At 39.1% G+C, this 18,119-nt stretch overlaps 1 protein-coding gene across 2 annotated transcripts in view; it reads right to left on the reverse strand.

Annotated features, from left to right (window-relative positions):
* The window catches only part of LOC144630003 (outer dynein arm-docking complex subunit 2-like), a 31,602-nt gene extending 15,178 nt beyond the window's left edge, over window positions 1-16,424 (reverse strand). The window contains exons 1-17 of one of the 2 annotated variants that reach the window (XM_078488268.1): window positions 16,342-16,424; window positions 15,140-15,386; window positions 14,746-14,809; window positions 14,541-14,646; window positions 13,745-13,958; window positions 13,486-13,516; window positions 13,015-13,087; window positions 11,452-11,702; window positions 10,552-10,688; window positions 9,125-9,259; window positions 8,405-8,473; window positions 7,894-8,014; window positions 6,798-6,860; window positions 5,961-6,107; window positions 2,432-2,504; window positions 1,559-1,695; window positions 1,057-1,278 (exon numbers count right to left, since the gene is read on the reverse strand). In XM_078488268.1, the coding sequence (XP_078344394.1) occupies window positions 1,057-1,278; window positions 1,559-1,695; window positions 2,432-2,504; window positions 5,961-6,107; window positions 6,798-6,860; window positions 7,894-8,014; window positions 8,405-8,473; window positions 9,125-9,259; window positions 10,552-10,688; window positions 11,452-11,702; window positions 13,015-13,087; window positions 13,486-13,516; window positions 13,745-13,958; window positions 14,541-14,646; window positions 14,746-14,809; window positions 15,140-15,384 (2,088 nt within the window). In that variant the 5' untranslated portion in view covers window positions 15,385-15,386; window positions 16,342-16,424. Of the gene's footprint in view, window positions 1-1,056; window positions 1,279-1,558; window positions 1,696-2,431; window positions 2,505-5,960; window positions 6,108-6,797; window positions 6,861-7,893; window positions 8,015-8,404; window positions 8,474-9,124; window positions 9,260-10,551; window positions 10,689-11,451; window positions 11,703-13,014; window positions 13,088-13,485; window positions 13,517-13,744; window positions 13,959-14,540; window positions 14,647-14,745; window positions 14,810-15,139; window positions 15,390-16,341 lie in introns of both variants that reach the window. The other variant, XM_078488269.1, reaches the window with a different exon arrangement.
* Window positions 16,425-18,119: the final 1,695 nt, after the last annotated feature.

Consider the following 18,119-nt stretch of genomic DNA (forward strand, 5'->3'; position numbering starts at 1 on the left):
AACAAAAATAGAACTACGAAACAAGCCCTACTATAGGCGGCTTATAATCGGAAAAAGTTTTCTTTCTTCAAGAGCTCCATAACTACCTGGGCTTATGTTAGGGAGAGCTTATTACCCAAACTTTCCGAAACAATTTGCAACTGAGACTGGGGAATTTTTTTGGCGGTTGTTGCTTATTATCTGAATTTTACTTTGGTAACTTTGGACAGAAATTATCTGCTTGATTTAGTTTTGTATTACTATACAAGTTAAGGTGGGAGGCGCGGTGGCCTAATGGTTAGCGCGCTCGACTCCGAGTTGAACGGCCCGGGTTCGAGACCTGGCCAGGGTGCTGCGTTGTGTTCTTGGGCAAGACACTTTACTCTCACAGTGCCTCTCTCCACCCAGGTGTATAAATGGGTACCGGCGAATTTACTGCTGGGGGGGGGGTAACCCTGCGATGGACTAGCATCCCATCCAGGGGGATGTAGCAATACTCCTAGTCGCTTAATGCTACGAAAACCGGGATAAGCTCCGGCTGTATGGGCCACTTGGCTCGGACACAGACTTTACCTATATAAGTTAAGGTGTCCTAACTACCTTATTGTTACTTATTTTCGCGGGCACTTAATTTCGCGAAAATGGAACGGCGATATTTCGCGGGACTTAAATTTCGCGATTTGGCCAAAAAAATAAGATTACGGGAACTTAATTTCGCAAAGAGTGTCAAAATACTGGTCCAACTGATTTTAATTTTCCACTGCAACAGTTTCCAGTGACATTGAACAAACCCATATAACAAAACAAAGCTTTAAAAACAGTTTAATATGTTCCTTTGCAACAAAGTAGGGCTAGTTTGACGACTGTACCAAGGTAATTAAGTAGTAAACTGACGGCAACGTTGAATATTCATAACGAATTATATAGAACGGTATTAAATTTCGCGTCGTTATTTTTCGCGAGAACCTTTTTTCGCGGGTCTTAAATTTCGCGATTTTTTGTAAATCGCGAAAATCGCGAAAATTAAGTCCCGCGAAAATAAGTAACAATAAGGTAACTAAACTGACCAATACTAACCTCTGATGCACACTCCTGCAGTGTCCCTACAACAGGAATAAGCATTGCTTCATTGCTGGACTTGAGCAGTCTTGCCAGGAGCGGTATACCGCCTGCCTTACGGATAGCTTGCTTGTTTTTGGTGCTTTTACTGCAGCTCCACAAAGCTAGTGCTCCACAGCGGGCAACGTCTGCTTCTAGATCTGATGCATTCACTAGGGTTCCACAGTCTAAGAGTGACACCTGTCAATCAAAAAGACGAAAATGTCAAAAGCGCTGTTACTTTCTTCTCCCTTATTAGTTGCCGCGCTATCCATGGCAAACATTGCTTGAAAGCGTTGAATTGACTCTCTTTACTATGTACCTACGAGATAGACCTTTAAGAAAAGGCTGCACATAAGATTTTCTAAAGGGTTACATCGCAGCGAATTTAAAAGTGTCATCTTTACTTTTTGGGACTTTTATTTCTTATCTAGGGCTACCAAACAAAAACGATGAGCTTTCCCCCAGACGCTCTACTAACCAATTTTCGTATTCCTCCATATTGTCTGACAGTTCGTCTTGCTCTTCTGAATTTAGCCACATGAGCAATGGTCTCAGCAGCTAGACACTTTAGCTCTTCGTTGCCACCCAGGAGAAGTTTCACCATAGTCTGCAGACCTGTGGAAACGATAACACAATACAGTTAAACTCGACATGAAGTACTATATACTTATCGCAGTTTTAGTATGTTTCTAAGTCACGTGTCGTTGATGATGATGATAATATGGGTGCTTATATAGCGCATTTACAAAGCTCGTGATAAATGCGCTTCACAATTCGAATCTATGGGATGAGACCGGACATCAGCATATCAGGCGCCTGTGGCAGCCGCTATCCGTCCATGTGTATGATCTCACCCCACCACACAACCCATGGAATAGAACAGACCACAACACCGGGAACTTCATGCCCTACTCTTTGCGTTATGACGACAAGCTGAAGCCGGCTCTTGTGCAACCTTCTGATTGGTTAATAAAAACGGGCTTGCCTATGCCAAGATTCAACAAATGCACCACCCTTTCCTTCAGTTGGTATATAATTTAAACTTATAAATTTCCCTTTTCGTCTGTTTTTGCTGCCATTTACTTCCTCCTTACAGCAAATTTAACAACTGATCTTCTAATGACTTGCTCCGTCAGCCTCGTAGCTTCGTTTTTTGGAGCAAGAGAATATTTATTTTTCAAGGGTCTACATCGCAGCGAACGTAAGTGTGATCTTTACTTTTTTGGGTCTTTTTTCTTTAGCTTGGGCTAACGTCCAGAATATTTACAGTTATAATATTTACAGTTAATGTAGAAAATTTACAGTTTTAACGCTTTTTTATCGAGCTTTGTCTTGCCTATTATTTTCTCACCTCCCAAGTCAGCAATAGCCTTTCTAATGAGAGAATTTCTTGATATCTCTTTCAAAATCTTCAAAGATCCAATCTATAAAAAAAGATGAGAATTAGTATAGCTACTCTCCTTAGTACTGAATGTCAAAAAATTGTGAATAAACAAAATACAATGGAATCCCGATTTTTCGCATCCTCAATTTCTCAAACCTCCCGATAACTCGTCCAAAAGTCGTTTCCTTTGGCTTAATTTTCTTCACTAAGCCGAACACTGCAAATTTAACCCCGATATATCGATCTTCCGATCGATATCTTGATCCAATTTTCGTTTCCCTTTGAGGTTCAAGAAATGGGGATTCTACTTCAACTTAATACTGTGAAAAATCCACGATAAGGGTCACTAGTTATACAATTTTGGAAATAGTTAATTTTAGCACAGGGCGCCCAGGCTCACGCTCTGACAACTCGGTCAATATGGCGTCGTCAAAATTATAAGGATTTGTATGGAACTTTAGAGGAAACCATTTTATCGCACGAAAATATAATAAACCGCTAGTAAAGCTTACATTTCACATCATATGTTGTCTATGTGACGTTTCTTGACAGTTCTAAAGCATTTAAACCCTATTTAACCGATATTTTTAATTTTAGTTTACTCTTACCTAAATATATGCAAGGGTAAACACTTCCGACGCTAGATAAACACCACTGTTCGACAAAAATGAGCCAAAACTTGCTTTTAATTTGGTCCACTCACTCCAAAACCTCGCATGGGCATAGTCCGAAGACCATTCTTTTACTGCAGCAAATTTTTGATTCACCTGCCTCTCTTCGCGATTTAAGAATACGGGAAAAATAACCACGGTCTGCAAACTTTTAGCTTTCTCCAACACCTTGAACCAGAGAGAGTGGACGCATTTTTACTTAGCCTTGCCTTTCACGTGCAGCCTCACGCTATGATTGGGCGATAGTTGTCAGGGCGACGATACTTTTTTCCCGTTGGGGAGGGAGGCAAACGAGACCGTCGAGGGTACTCTGCCTTACTCATGTACACTGACCAAAGATCCCACAGGGTGATTTTGCCTCACGTACGAATCTAGACTAACTGCTATAACATGACCATGACGGAATGTTGCAAAACCCTCCATATTAATATTATGACCGCACACAGATTTAAAGCACAGGCACGCGACAAAGCAAAAAATGCTGTCAAAACCTCAGTAGTCGCAAAAGGTTTTGCGAAGAGCCTTCGGATGTAATAGCTAATGCTAGTACTGTGCACGTTGTTGTTCAGCTGGGAACAGACAAGAAACGTAGCAAGATTCAAAACGCACTTGTCGACTACATTCTAAATTCATTCTCCACAATATATGCAAGAACTTATAAAAGTAATCGCATTTGCATTGAAATGAAAACACGTGTTTCACTGAAACATTTACGATAATACTAGGAGTTGCTGATAGCAAGTAAAGTGCTGCGAAGTGAGTTATAAGAATAATTATTATAATAGTAGGAGCGGAACGGAAGGTCATAGGAATGTTTCGAATTTTATTATTTTCAGATAGCACGTGCAATTCGATCGCAAAGCCATCAGAAACACCAATTTATGACGTCAAAAAGCTCAAAGCTCGTTCCATTCAAGCGCGCGGTCATTATGAAAAAGTTTTCATGGAGCCCTTGCAAATAATCTTAGTAGTTTTTGCTGTACATATTTCGCGCTTAAGGCACAGAAAGAAATTTTTTCCTTAAATTTACTTAGTAATGGATAATTATGAAAGCGAATTATAAGAAGGCCTCGTAAAATCGTTATTCATCAGAGATGGCGCATTAGGGATAAAAAGACCGTTACTCCGGCACTATACTTGACCATCTTGCTCAAGAGAGGTTTCTTGGGAAGCATTTACATTAAAGTACTGAACAGAAGCGCAAGCGACAGCGATTTAAAATTTAACTTCTTGCTCTTTAGCGAAAAGGGCATCGCAAACGACAAACGCAGCTTTTACATGCCGCTGATCATACGTACTGCATGTACTCAAAATCATCGCCAGCGAAAAAGTCGAAAATCGAGTGTGTTGCATATATAAAGCGCCCAGGCCCCACGCGGACAGTCACAAATAGTGTGCTGCTACGCTAAGGCTTCGCAGCAAATAGTAGTTTACGCTAACCTTTTGACTTTTTATTACATTAGCGAAGACACTTTGAACAAACGCTCTGAGCTATTGCCTTTTGCTTTGTTACATTGTTGATGATGTTGCTGTAGTCGCTTGTTGTTTTGTGAAGTGCGACGAATTTAATTCGCAAGGGATTTGCAAAATTCACTCTCGGTACACCTGTGAGTCTAGAATTTTCTGTGAGGCAAAATACCCCTGTGGGATCTCAGGCCAGTGTACATGAGTAAGGCAGAGCACCCTCGACGGTCTCGTTTGCCTCCCTCCCCAACGGGAAAAAAGTATCGTCGCCCTGACAACTATCGCCCAATCATAGCGCGAGGCTGCACGTGAAAGGCAAAGCTAATTAAAAATGCGTCCACTCTCTCTGGTTCAAGGTGTTGGAGAAAGCTAAAAGTTTGCAGACCATGGCTATTTTTCCCGTATTCTTAAATCGCGAAGAGAGGCAGGCGAATCAAAAATTTGCTGCAGTAAAAGAATGGTCTTCGGACTATGCCCATGCGAGGTTTTGGAGTGAGTGGACCAAATTAAAAGCAAGTTTTGGCTCATTTTTGTCCAACAGTGGTGTTTATCTAGCGTCGGAAGTGTTTACCCTTGCATATATTTAGGTAAGAGAAAACTAAAATTAAAAATATCGGTTAAATAGGGTTTAAATGCTTTAGAACTGTCAAGAAACGTCACATAGACAACATATGATGTGAAATGTGAGCTTTACTAGCGGATTATTATGTTTTCGTACGAAAGTTTTTTTTTCTCTAAAGTTCCATACAAATCCTTATAATTTTGACGCCACCATATTGACCGAGTTGTCAGAGCGTGAGCCTGGGCTCCCTGTGATTTTAGAAACATAGTTACTCAGGGGTTTGTGCGCGATGACAGATTCCTAAAAGATTTCTGCGGAAGAAACAATCAAAATTCTGCATTGTGAACGCGGCGAAAAAATTCAAACGCTCTGGCTGTGTCTCCTTATTTTATTCTCGGCCCCTGCGGGTCGCGTTTCCTAATCAAAGTTGATTTAACTCGCACACTTGTGCTCGCCCACTCAACTAACGCTGAGAAAAATGAGGGACCACTAGTCTAAGTTCTAAGTTAGAAAAATTGGGACTGAGAGAAAATTCTTATTGTTAAGGTTCGTTAGAGTAGCTTTCATTTAGTGAGTGGTTTTAAAAACCCACGCCGGTCACTTTCTCAACCAATCAGAAGTAAAACTTAAACCAATCATGACTAGCTCACACAAGTTTTCCCGCGCTTCGTGCCGGCTACATGTATTGGCTTTGAGGTTTGATTGGTTCACTGGATAATCTGTCTCCTTTGTGATTGGCCAGAGTGATTACTATGGTTTTGGTTTTACGAGAGTCAATTGAAAACTGGTCTATAGTTACCTTGCATTTTATTTCATCAGTCTCCAGCAGGTTTATCAACACTTCCAGTCCACCAACATCTCTTATGGCCAGTTGACACGTCTCTTGTTGAAGATTGAAATCTCTCATGGCACACAGAGCTATGATAGTAGCGGTCTGATTTCCACTCTTAAATGGAAAGAATTGTGAAAACATTTGTAAACTACTGCAAGAACTTCGTGTCATGTCTAAATTGATTAAATGATGAAGGCTTAACAACTAGCAGAAACTTGAAAAACAAGGAACAGAGTAAGTAAAAAACCATTTTAATGTCAACTTCGTGTTATTGAAACCCAGAGACGAGTCTTGAGAGAAATAAGATGCGTCTCGCGAGACGGTGGTAACTTAATTTTGAGCAGTAGTGAGTAGGGTGGGTAATGAGAAGTTGCAAAAGAAGCCATGACTTAACACACCAAAAATACCCATATGCATATGGTAAATATACCATGTATTTATAATTACCACTCCCCCGCTACTCCCCCGCCAAGTACGTTATCTACATTGTATTCAAATTTAAAAATATGCCTCAAATCACAGTAAACTCACACCTTGTTTAGTCGTGAGGAGGAAAGGAAATTGATTTTCCTGAGTTCTGATACGATTCTGAAGCGCTTTTTGGAGAAATTTGCACCATCACATGCACAAGCATGATAAATCACTTAAAAAGGTGAAAATTGGACCCCAGAATAACGTCTTGTTTTTTCATCTTTCATTAATTTTTGAAAGTTTTATTCATCCATGATCACAGGGCAAAGGCAAAAAAACAATAAATAAACACAGGCAAACTTTTTTTTCACTATGGTCATGCACAACACATACCTTCAAGTACTTTACAAGCTTCTGGATCTGCCAGTATTCGGATGGTAAATCAGCATTTGACTCCTGCAAAGAAAAAAAAACTTTATGCATCCTTAATTTTGTATTTGCAGGCAACTAAATAGACTTCTGTGAAATCCCATGTGTGGAAGCCAAGAACGCGTTTGAATATCGAGAATAACTAGACTTCACGTCTTCTGTACACGTTTGACGCACTGGGCTAACTTAATAAAACTGTAAAATAGTTGTTCTTGAAAAGTTCACTTAATAAAAACGTAAAACTTGCGGGAGTCCGATAAACATGTATATTTCGATCAATGATCCTTGTCAGTCGTCGGCCATAATAAAAGTTTAACTGATTTTTTTTTTAAAAAGCATCATACAAAAGAAAATTGTTTTCTTCTTAGTAGATCCTTTTATCTGTTACGATTGACAAAACTGAAAGTAATTTCAAAATACAAAATTCCCCGTGCATTTTTGCCGTCAATAGATGTTTTACACGTATGTGATGATAAATTCGTAAAAGGTTAGTAAAAGGTTTTTTTAAACTACAATAATTTTATTGAACTAGAACGTAACAGCAGCTTGTTCATTGATCTAACTATTATATATGCAAGATGAATTAGCAACTCCCCGACGCTGTTTGGGGGAGGAGTGGGTGAGAAGAATATTTTTGCCATCATGTCAGCTAAGTGATTTTGAAAACGTGCGATTTACGTGCGGGACATTCCTTTGTTTTGACTAGGTTTAGCCCAATGATAAGAAAATCATCATAAAATGGAATGGAATAAAGTCTAGCATAACGACGACTTTCGATTCAAAAGCTCTTTCGAGTTCGCTAGCTCATGCCTAACATGCAAATTTGTGCGATCGTGCCAGACTGACTGTATGGTATGTCAGCTCAAATGGAACTTTCCATACGAGTGAGAACAGTGAAAAACTCTCGCGAGAGATTAATCGTTTTGGCGTAAGATAATTGCCTATGATTTATTCCAGAGATTTCCGCTTCATTGATTCTCACGAGACGAGGCTCTTGTTTAGCGAGAAACAAGATGAGAGTTGGTAACTTACTTTTGAAAGGTACTGTAAACAAACTAACCTGTCGTCTGTCTTGACTCTCTTCCTCCTCCTCACTTTCTGATGAGCTTTCACTGAAGTCTTCCTCTATGTCACCTTTCATCTGTGAACGTACTGACACTCGTGTGGTCTTACCTGCTTCTCTGAAAACCAAAAAAACTTTGTGAGTTGTGATGCTTAGGACTTGAAACTGAAAAAAAAACTTGAATTCCAGCTTGCCCTTCAGACAAGCAACTCTAAAATTTTGCTTAGCTGGGACAGTTGCATTGTCTTAGTTTTTTTTTTTTTTTCGATTTTAGTCAGCAGGTTACTTGCCTGGGACTTTGTTCGTCATACAAGTGAGAATTAAAAGTTATTGTCCAACAGAAAAATCTACTTGTCCCGGATGACCAGATGGCACTTTTTTCAAGCCCTGAATTCCCCGCAGTTTTTATTTTGCTTGTAAGTATGTGAACAGACTAGAATTGTGGCAGTAATGTTTTGAATAGAGTGGCATAAAACATGTCATTAAAACAACAATAATGTTGTAATACCTGCTTTTGGAATGTCTTGATGGAGGTTTCTTATCTGGAGTACCTTTGCCCTTCTGTTGGTCTTTTTTGCTAAAAGGATTAAAATACTTAAAGTAAGTACTCTACAGTCCACTCATGCACTACTACAATGGCCTCATGATTGAAAATCATCTTTGATCTCCAAATGACTGACACCATCAACATTAAGATTTAACTAGCTTCTAATTTATTTTTCTTGTTTATTATCTCTAGAATATCTGTAAGTTTCACAAATTTTGCCTTGTAAGTTTTTCGAACATGGTTACTTAATTTATTACGTAAAAATTGTCAGCAAATTTTTTGTTGGAATTTAACTTTACCTGAAAAATCAAACTGTGCTAATTCTAAAGAAAATGTGAGAAAACCCTACATTGTTTAGACACAGTTGTGGTGCAATCCTGATTTCTCAAACCTCAAAGTAAAACAAAATTGGTCTGAGAAATGGGGGAGTTCCAGAAATCTGGGGTAAAACACCAGTGTTCGACTATCCAAGGGGAACGACTTTTGTTCAAGTTTTGGGTTCAAGGAGTTGGCATTCCAATGTTTAGGAATAAACCATCACATTTAATTGTTAGTCTGAATGAATAGTCACTGAAATTCATTCTCATTCACAAGGCTTGCAGTTGTGGCTACTGATTGAACAAATGTTGATTCATCTACAGTATGTCACATGTCAAACTCTGGATGTACATCAGTACTTACTCATCCTCTCCCACCAGGTCTTCACCAAATTCAATGTTAATGTTTTTCCAGCGTGGTGATGACTCATAGGTTTTCCCTCCTTTAGTTCCTTTCTTCTTTTGTGTTGCTTTGCTGGCTTTTGTCTTGGTTGCAGCGCTAAAAAAAAAGAAAAAGAAAAGAAAACGTTGAATTCATGTAGTTGACAATTTATTAACTGGGGGTTGATAAAGGTAAATAAACCACTGTAGCGAATCATGAAAAGCTGACTTGTTGAGAATACGCCCTTTGCAAGAGCATTAAGCACTCATTATGAGAGACACGGTGGCCCAATGGTTAGTGCACTGGACTCCAGAACAAGCGGTCTGGGCTTCAGCCCTGGCTAGGGCACTGCGTTATGCTGCTGGGCAAGACACTTTACTCTCATAACTGCCTCTATCCACCCAAGTGTGTCAACCGGTACTAGTGAATTTACTGCTGGGGGGTAACCCTCTCATGGACTGGCATCCCTTCCATGGGGGAGTAGAAATTCTCCTAGTTGCTTCATGCTATGGAAACTGGGATAGGTGCTGCTCTGATAGGCCATTAGGTTCAAACACAGACTTAACCTAAGAGCGAAGTACTTTGTTCCAACAAGAAGCTGACACTCACAACATTATACATGTACCTGCCAACTATCACGCCTTAGGCATGAGTCTCACGCCTGTGAGTTGAAAACTTTGATCTCACGCAAACTCACGCTTTCAAACCAATTTCTCACGCCTAGTTGAAAAATGTGAGTTATTACAACCATAAATGGCACACTTTCCAAAAATATGTGAACTCAAACCAATGTGAGAAACGAAAACTCCATGTAAAATGAGTAAATGACGATACTTTCCCTGAAATCTCAGATTTTTGACAAGAAAAGCATTGAGAATGTGGTTGTGTTTAGCAAAACACGTCCTGGGACTGTGTTCGGAATATGTTCAGAACGTCTTCGGAATACTTCGGACATCTTCAGGAATCTTCGGAAATAGTCGTGTTATCTCTGGAAATCCTAGCACTCTCAGGATAAAAATCTCACGCCTTTGGCCCAGAAAAGGTTGGCAGGTATACAACATTAGCTTTTCAAAATTCAGTACAGCACTTTATTTACACACTTTCAACTCCCAGTTGACAGGGTGTTCATTAGGCATTGGAGATCGGAGAATTCTCCCGCTACCGGTACTACATAGAATTCTCCGGCTAGATTTCAAAGGCCTGTACCTATTTTTTATTAAGATGTGGAAGTACCTTTAGAAATCATTCTCCGGTTAAATAACACTATTCTCCTGCTACTACTGACAATTCTTAATGAAAACCCTGAGTTGATACACCACCAAAAACACCACTCAATATATGGCCAAATTCTACATTCTATAGCAGCTGTAGAATAACTTGGAGTTGCATTTTGCATTATAAGTGCTCACTTTTGTTGATTTTTAGCCTCCACTCCATCGGCAGTTTCTTCTCCAGCAGATCCAGTTGTTTCTTCCTCATTCACAGTCTCCTCAATCCTGTCAGTTTTGTCTTGTTTCACTTCAGATGATCCATAATATGCAAACTCCTACAAGAAATGACTCAGTTAATAATTAGGAAGAAAAATGTAGTGGACAGTTTGAGACGTCAAACGTACAGTTTGTGTTGTTCCAGAAAATATCCATACCCACCCCACAAAAGGTCATCAAAAGCCAAAATCTTTAAAGGTACGTACAAAGCTTAACTGGAGTTTCCAGAGGGGGTGGGGGGCTTAAACCAAAAAGTCTTCCATGGGGGAGCTACAATGTATGGATATTTTCTGGAACAACATAATATGATTTCTTATTTTTACAACCATTAACGTTTGGCCCAAACTAAAGCTACATACTTAGCTAAGGCTATCCTGGGGAGGGTGGACTCCCATATGAAAGGGATAGGCCTGCTTGTAGGAAAATTTGAATTAAACTCCTAAAGGAGACCGATCTAGGCATGACTCAAGCTTTTTTACTCTTAGATACCATTTTTCATGCCTTATCGGTCTTGACTGCCAGTGAAACACAGTATGAGGACTTTTATATTTCTTCACATACAACCCTAAGTCAGAGGCCAAAATCTGTAAATGACACCCGTAGCTAACCAAAACAATAAGAATCCCTGTCCCTTTCATTTGGGAGTCCCCCACCCAAGGGTAGGCTATACAAACACTTTCCACATACATTTAAAACTGTTTCCTGCACAGCAGCCAAGCACATGAATTAGAGGGGAGTTTTTCACATGCATTACAATCTAGTCTTAGCCGGCATACACTGTAAAAATATTAAATGGAACCATGAAAGGTTAAAACATATTACCTTCTTTTCAATAGCAGAGGCAAACTGTGGGCTCTTAGCCTTGAGCAGTGCTACAAGTGAAGGGTAGACATCTCCTTCTCTTTCAGAGTTAACTTGTCCTTCTTGTGTCAAGCCTTTGTTTAGAAAGTAACCCGCTGTGTTTGCTGTGATCGTCAGCTTGTCGGTGTCAAATGGCTTCACATTTAAATAGCTGATGTCGCCGTGTACTTGTTGCCAAGGTGGAGCATGGCAACCATTGCTGAACTGGTGATCTGGTGACAGAGGTAGTTGACTTCTTTTAGTATCAAGATCAAAATATTAATTCTCCTCACTTTTGTCATCTTTCTTTGAAGTTAGTTCTGAAAATTTGGTGGTTCATTGACATCGAGATAACATCCCCTTTTTGGCCTTGTTGACAAAGGGTAAGAGTTTTATTCAGACAGTGTGTTTGCCATTCAGCATCAGGTTTCTGTATATACGAAGAGCAAGTAACAAAGGTGTTTAATAATAATTTATAATGGCTTATTCCCTTGGCTGATGGGATGCTAGTCCAAGTTTGCAGGTTAACAAACCCCCCGCCTTCCCCCCTCCCAGGCCCCTGACCCCCACCCCAAATATTGTAGCTACAGTAGGCTGCCTGGCTAACAATTGTCTGGTACACATACCCTTTTAAACAGAGAGGCACTGTCAGAGTAAAGTGTCTTAGGGCCTCTTCACACGAGAGTTGAGATGAGTTTCGTCCCGGGATGAATTTCATCCCGGGATGAAAAAAATTTCATTTGATATGAGCGAGTTCATCCCGGGATGCCAGGACATAAGTTGTCCCGCCCGAGTTGAATTCATCTCGTCCTTGCTTACATTACATTACATTTCATCCCAGAAAGACTGTTTACATGGCGGTTTTCGTCACGTTTCATCCCGGGATGACATTTCATCCCGGTGCTTAGGACAGGGATGAAATCGTCCCGGGATGAGTTCATCCCGGGATGAGTTATTTTGTCCCGGGACGAAATCATGTAGACAGCAGCAAGATGATGACCAGACATCGAGATGAATTCATCCCGGGACGAAAGTCATCCCGGGACGAAAACTCTCATGTAAAGAGGCCCTTACCCAAGAACACGATACTAGTTATTACCCTGACAAAACCCAGACCACTTGATTCCAAGTCCAATATTGCACAAACCACTAGGCCACCATGCCTTCCAGTACAGATACTACTTAATTAATTAATTTTTATAGCCGTTAGTAATTATATTAATTGCACTGTATGCCGCTCATGTATCCAAGTAAAATGGGTTTTAGATAGAAATATAGACTCTTTTCATAAATGGCGCCCAAATTTGCATATCAATACTTAGTACATCCTTAGCCTCATGTGGATGTTTATAGACAAAGGATTTTTTACGTGAATGTGAGGCTTAGGATGTATATGTATTGTTATTCAAATGAAGATGCCATTTATGCAAAGGGTCTATAGGGAGAAGTTCAAGATAACTGAATTGAAGCTACATAAAAGGCATTACCGATAAGTTTTCTCCACAATATATACGTTATAGAATTTGAAAGCTTGAAAACACTTACCAAGTGTCCACTCAATATATTCCAGGCATTTGCCTTCCTCACCAGCAAAGGATTTCAAGAGCTCGTAATCTGCCTGTGGATGATAAAAGTAACTTACAGTCTTTTAAGTGAAGACTTAATTTCAGTTGATTCGAGCATGACTTGTGGCCTTCAGTCTTTTCAGCAGTAATTGAAATGTGGCTGGACTGAGAGGTCTTACGTTTCAAATGAAAAATTGTTTTGACAACAACGTGTATTCACAGCTTCTAACTGCATAGTTTAACATGTACTTTTACATTTTACAGTCAATATGAATATGAAGGACATTGCATAACAGGAAATACAAAATATTTTTATATGTCCTGGTTAACTTTAAGATTAAATACAATATTAAATTCCTTCCAACGCAACTGAAAGTAAATTTCAAAAAAAAAAAAATACAAAAAAATGAAATAGAATTCATTATGGAGCTGATTGTACAATGAGCATTACCTGCACAGCACTGGGGTTAAGCCTGACTTCCCTGCAAGAAAGATTGCCATGATATTATATTAGTTCGAGTTCACACCTTAACTGCTAACCAAAATCGCTTTTATAGAGCGATTAAAACATGCAATGAGATTTTTTTTTTCCTTTTTGTTTTTACCAGTTCTTTGTCAGTGACTTAGAATACTGGCCTTCTTACCAACTATCAAGCCACCATTAGAAACCTTACACTCTTACTGCTAAATCAAAGTACGGGTAGACATACTTGGCAATGGTGTTGTGTGATTGTACCAGAAGTTGTTTATCCATTTCGCTGATGAGAAGCGACAATGTAAACCTGGCCTCTTGTTCCTCCACGTTCTCAGACGAGTCGTCTCGTGCTTTGCTGAGATCAGCATGTGCCTTCAGCAGAGGTCTGTCACTGCTGTTAACTGCGGCATATGCTGCACCCATAACATTAACCATTGGGTCTTGATTTTCTAGATAATTTGTGACAGAATATTACACCATCAGATTAGACGCTCTCGTTCTTATGGCCGGGGGGGGGGGGGGGGGTGGGGAGCTCTCCCATATATAAGCTATATACACCAATGTAGGTATGTGCCACTGTGAAGGGTATGGTTTAACAAGCAGTTTAGTCCGGGACAAGGTATAGAAATCAGAGAATTTTGGTCTAGAAAAGAGTAGCATTAATGTCGGGAAACTAATTTAAGTGGTACAGTGTATGACTAAATAAGTCCAGAATAGGAATAGAAACTCAGCTTTCCAATACATAAATAAAATCATTGTGGCATCGTTGTTGACAGATGGTTTCCATTAAAACACTGATAGTGACACAGTTCTAAAACAAGTCTGAGATAAGGTAGGGATTTTTGGTGTCTAGACTAGTACGTGCATAGGGCTGCAAAATCAGCTGAACAATTTGGTCTGGTATAGGGTAATGGTATTTCAAAGTCCCAGCGACACAACCTCACCCACAGAGTGCCCTCCCCCAAGTATATTGGCCATAATCTAGGACATTTTTAAGGGCAAAATTTTATGGGCCCTATTCTATTTTATACCTTCAAGGCAAGCCTGAGCTTCCTGGCATTTCCTTTCTCCTGCAACTTTCAGGACATTGCCGATCTGCTCAAATGTCCAGACTTTCATGATAAAATCCTCTCCATCCTGAAGGCAAATTTAAATCATTGTGTGCTTAATGTATTACGAATAAGACAATTTTCATTCTCTAAATAAGGCAAGCAACAGAACGGATTAACCAATTACCTTATCCATAGAGAGAAGATGCTCTCCATTTGGTGTTTTAGCTTCAGATTTAACATCACTGTTACTATGAAAAAGAACAACAAAAAAGGTAATCAGTTTACTCTTTACTACAAGGCTTTCATACTGAATACAAAAGAATCCCAATGCTTAAAATTAATGAGCCCCTGATTTTTCAAACTTGACCAAATAATTTGAACCAAAAGTTGTTTAGCTTTTGAACACTACAATTTTACCCCCAATTTCTTGAACCAATTTTTGTTTTCCTTGGATGTTTGAGAAATCGGGAATCTATTTTTTCTTTAAGTTCCTTTCTGTGTACTATGCCTCTTGACACAGATTAAAGCAGAGGACTTATTAAGCTAACTAGTTCAGTAAAGCATCAGTCTCAACGTACGTTATCTGAAACCCCATTGATCCAAAGTTCAATTCTCCAAAGTTGTCAGGTTTCAGAGTACTGTGCCACTTGAAAGGCTCTTTGAGTATGGTTTCTGCCTCTCGTGGATGTGAAGTCACAAGCGCCTCAACCTGCTTTACAATATCATTCAACAATGCTTCATTTTGAGGAGTGAACTCCAACTTTCCCTTGCCATGTTCACTGACAGAAGTCCCATGGGTGTGGCTGGAAATTGTTGCCCCCATAGCTGATAAATAAAGGTAGAAAGAAATGTTATGAGTACACTGTACGTACACATATGTATAAAGTGGTCCATTGTAGGGTTAACTTTAGCATTGTCAATTTACCGGTACCCATTATTCAACAAGGTGGAGAGAAACACTATGAAGTTAAAATGTAAAGCACTCTAAGGCTCAAATTCAAACCAGACCAGACGGTTACTTGCAATGAACTAGATTTTCCATCTAAGGAGAGATGGAATTATCCTGGTCCATGCTACTGAAACTTGAACACAGTTAAATGTTCTACACAAGTACCCCATTTTTAGTTCAGTTTGTGCACATTCTGCAGGTCAACTGTCTTCTTTGCTGATAACAGTGACTTTAAATAAAGTATTGCAAGCACAGCTGGGTCGCTAAATCTTGCAGGTAACAAACAAAGTGCACTTAAAAACCTTACACTATTTAGTCATCGACGTCTACTTGAAGTTCGTAAGTTCGTCTCATGTATGTGCACTGGTGGAAAGATTTAATACTAAATGGATTTAAAATGAGCTGCTTATACAATTATCCTTACTTCTAAAAGTATAAAGTCGACACTGTACTACCGCACAAGTCATAAAGACATTCTAATGTTAGTTTTATTTGACAATCGATCAAGAGATAAGCTACGCTACATATAGCAGTTTTAATCTTAAAATCTCGGCTTAAGCATAACGAAATACGTATTAAAGCCACATTAAATTGTCCATTTAAAATCTTACTCCAGTATTATTATTCTTATTGCAGAAATAGTCAAGATATATGAAGATTTACACTTGTACAATATACACAATATTTGATCATAATACAAAATTAATTCGACAAATTAGCTCGAATGAGTTGATCTTTTGCTTAGGTAAATTTTCAGCAAAAACGCATTTTATCGAGTAACGAGAATAAAGTAACTATTGCCTTCGACGTTGTTTAATTATTTAAGCTTACCTTTAGCCCTGTATCATAAAATATTAAATGTTTTTACGCTGTTCCCTCGCTTGTTATTTTGCAAACTCGAGTTAGTCTTTCCCCGCACTGACTCTCGTTGTCATAGCAACCCACACAAACTCCAATGGGGGGAACCGCTGACTATTAGATTCGCGTGAGGAGAAAAACGTTGCGTGGACGTTGCGTGACGAAAGCGTGACGTCCAATTTTATAGTTCGCCTGTCAAGCCTACATAACTTAGGCTGAGATTTTGAAAAGAATATAATTTTGTATATCGAAAATACAATTACAATTATGTACCAGAATTCGAGTTATCGGCCCATCGGGGTAAATTTGACCCAAATTTTGATCAAGGGAAACGAAATTTAGTTCGAGTTAGCGGGGGTTTCGAGTTCCGAGTTTGGTAGGAAATGTAGGGGGCAAAAAAGGGGGGTTATCCGAGTTCGAGTTACCGGGGTTCTACTGTACTGTTGTTTTCTCCAATGTTTATTTCATTGGCTTGAATATGTAGTCCTGAATTTACTCGGACTTTCCTTCATATTATTCATTAAGAAAATATAAAGGAAATTGATATTTAATGAGTGTCTTTACTAAAAGACACCGCTAAATTTTATCTTCAATTTTCTTTCCCTTAATGGTGCAAAAATGAAAAGATCTACATCAGAGGTTTTTGAAGCCGTTTAATAAACTCGCAGTTCGTGCTTTACCAAGTCTAGAACACTCGCCTCGTGTTTTATAACTTGATAAAGCACTCCTCAAATTGTCAGCTGGTCCTGGATTTTGTTGAGTATTTCTGCGCAAATATTTTTGTTTTGTTTTGGTTTGTACTCGATTTTCTATGCCCTGGAAGTTTGTTCCAGTTAGCGGGGCTGTTCGAGTTATCCGAGTTCGAGCGACATATAGGCCGCTCATTTTGCATCTATTACATAAAAGTAGTTTAAATAAGAAGCAAATAACCTCTTTTTTTTTAAATAAGAACGCGTAAAATTTGGCTGAGCCTGAGGATGTTCTTATTTTAACCCATACATTTTCTTAAATTATGGGGCAAATCTCAGTTTCAGCAATAACCCCAGTACGTATACCCCAAAACAATCTGACTTTACAATGCCTAGGTTTAACTCGATGAAATACGGAAAGCACTCGACCAGATATCTAGGACCCAAATTGTAGTCAAAATTACCAAAGAGCATAAGAGAGGCCACATCTCTCAGCATTTTTAAGACGAACATCAGAAATCTTAACAATCTTCATGCATTATTAGATGATGGGTGCAGAGGCTGTCCGCTCTGCTCCTCCTAAAGAATTTTTAAGTATGTATTATTGTATTATATAATCCACTGTACATAGTCTCATATGCATAATATTTAAACTTAGATCAAAATTTTATTATTGTAAATAGCTATATTTTTTTAGCCATTTTTTTTAGTTTAACTCTTTTTTGTTATGTCCCCGTATTAGTAGGGGAGTTTTTCCCCAGCTAGGTGGTTGATGACATTCTTAATAAAGTTTCTATCTACCTCTCTATCTATCTATGGTTCTTATAAAATATAAAGTGTGTAGTCAAGTATACAGTTATGACCCTAAAATAGCCAGTTGGGTATGTTATCGACCACATAACTGTCGTACAAATCTTTTAAGCAGTTTACAGTACTCTACCAAGGTCTTAAAATTTGGAGTTTTCTCCCAATATCCATCACTGACAACGCGAAACAACGTGAAATGCCGGACCAAATTCTGCGTATTTTGGACAACGTGAACGACGACGGCTTAATTTTCAT

Source organism: Oculina patagonica, chromosome 11 (genome assembly GCF_052425735.1).
Source record: "Oculina patagonica isolate OP01 chromosome 11, crgOcupat, whole genome shotgun sequence".
NCBI lineage: Eukaryota > Metazoa > Cnidaria > Anthozoa > Scleractinia > Oculinidae > Oculina > Oculina patagonica.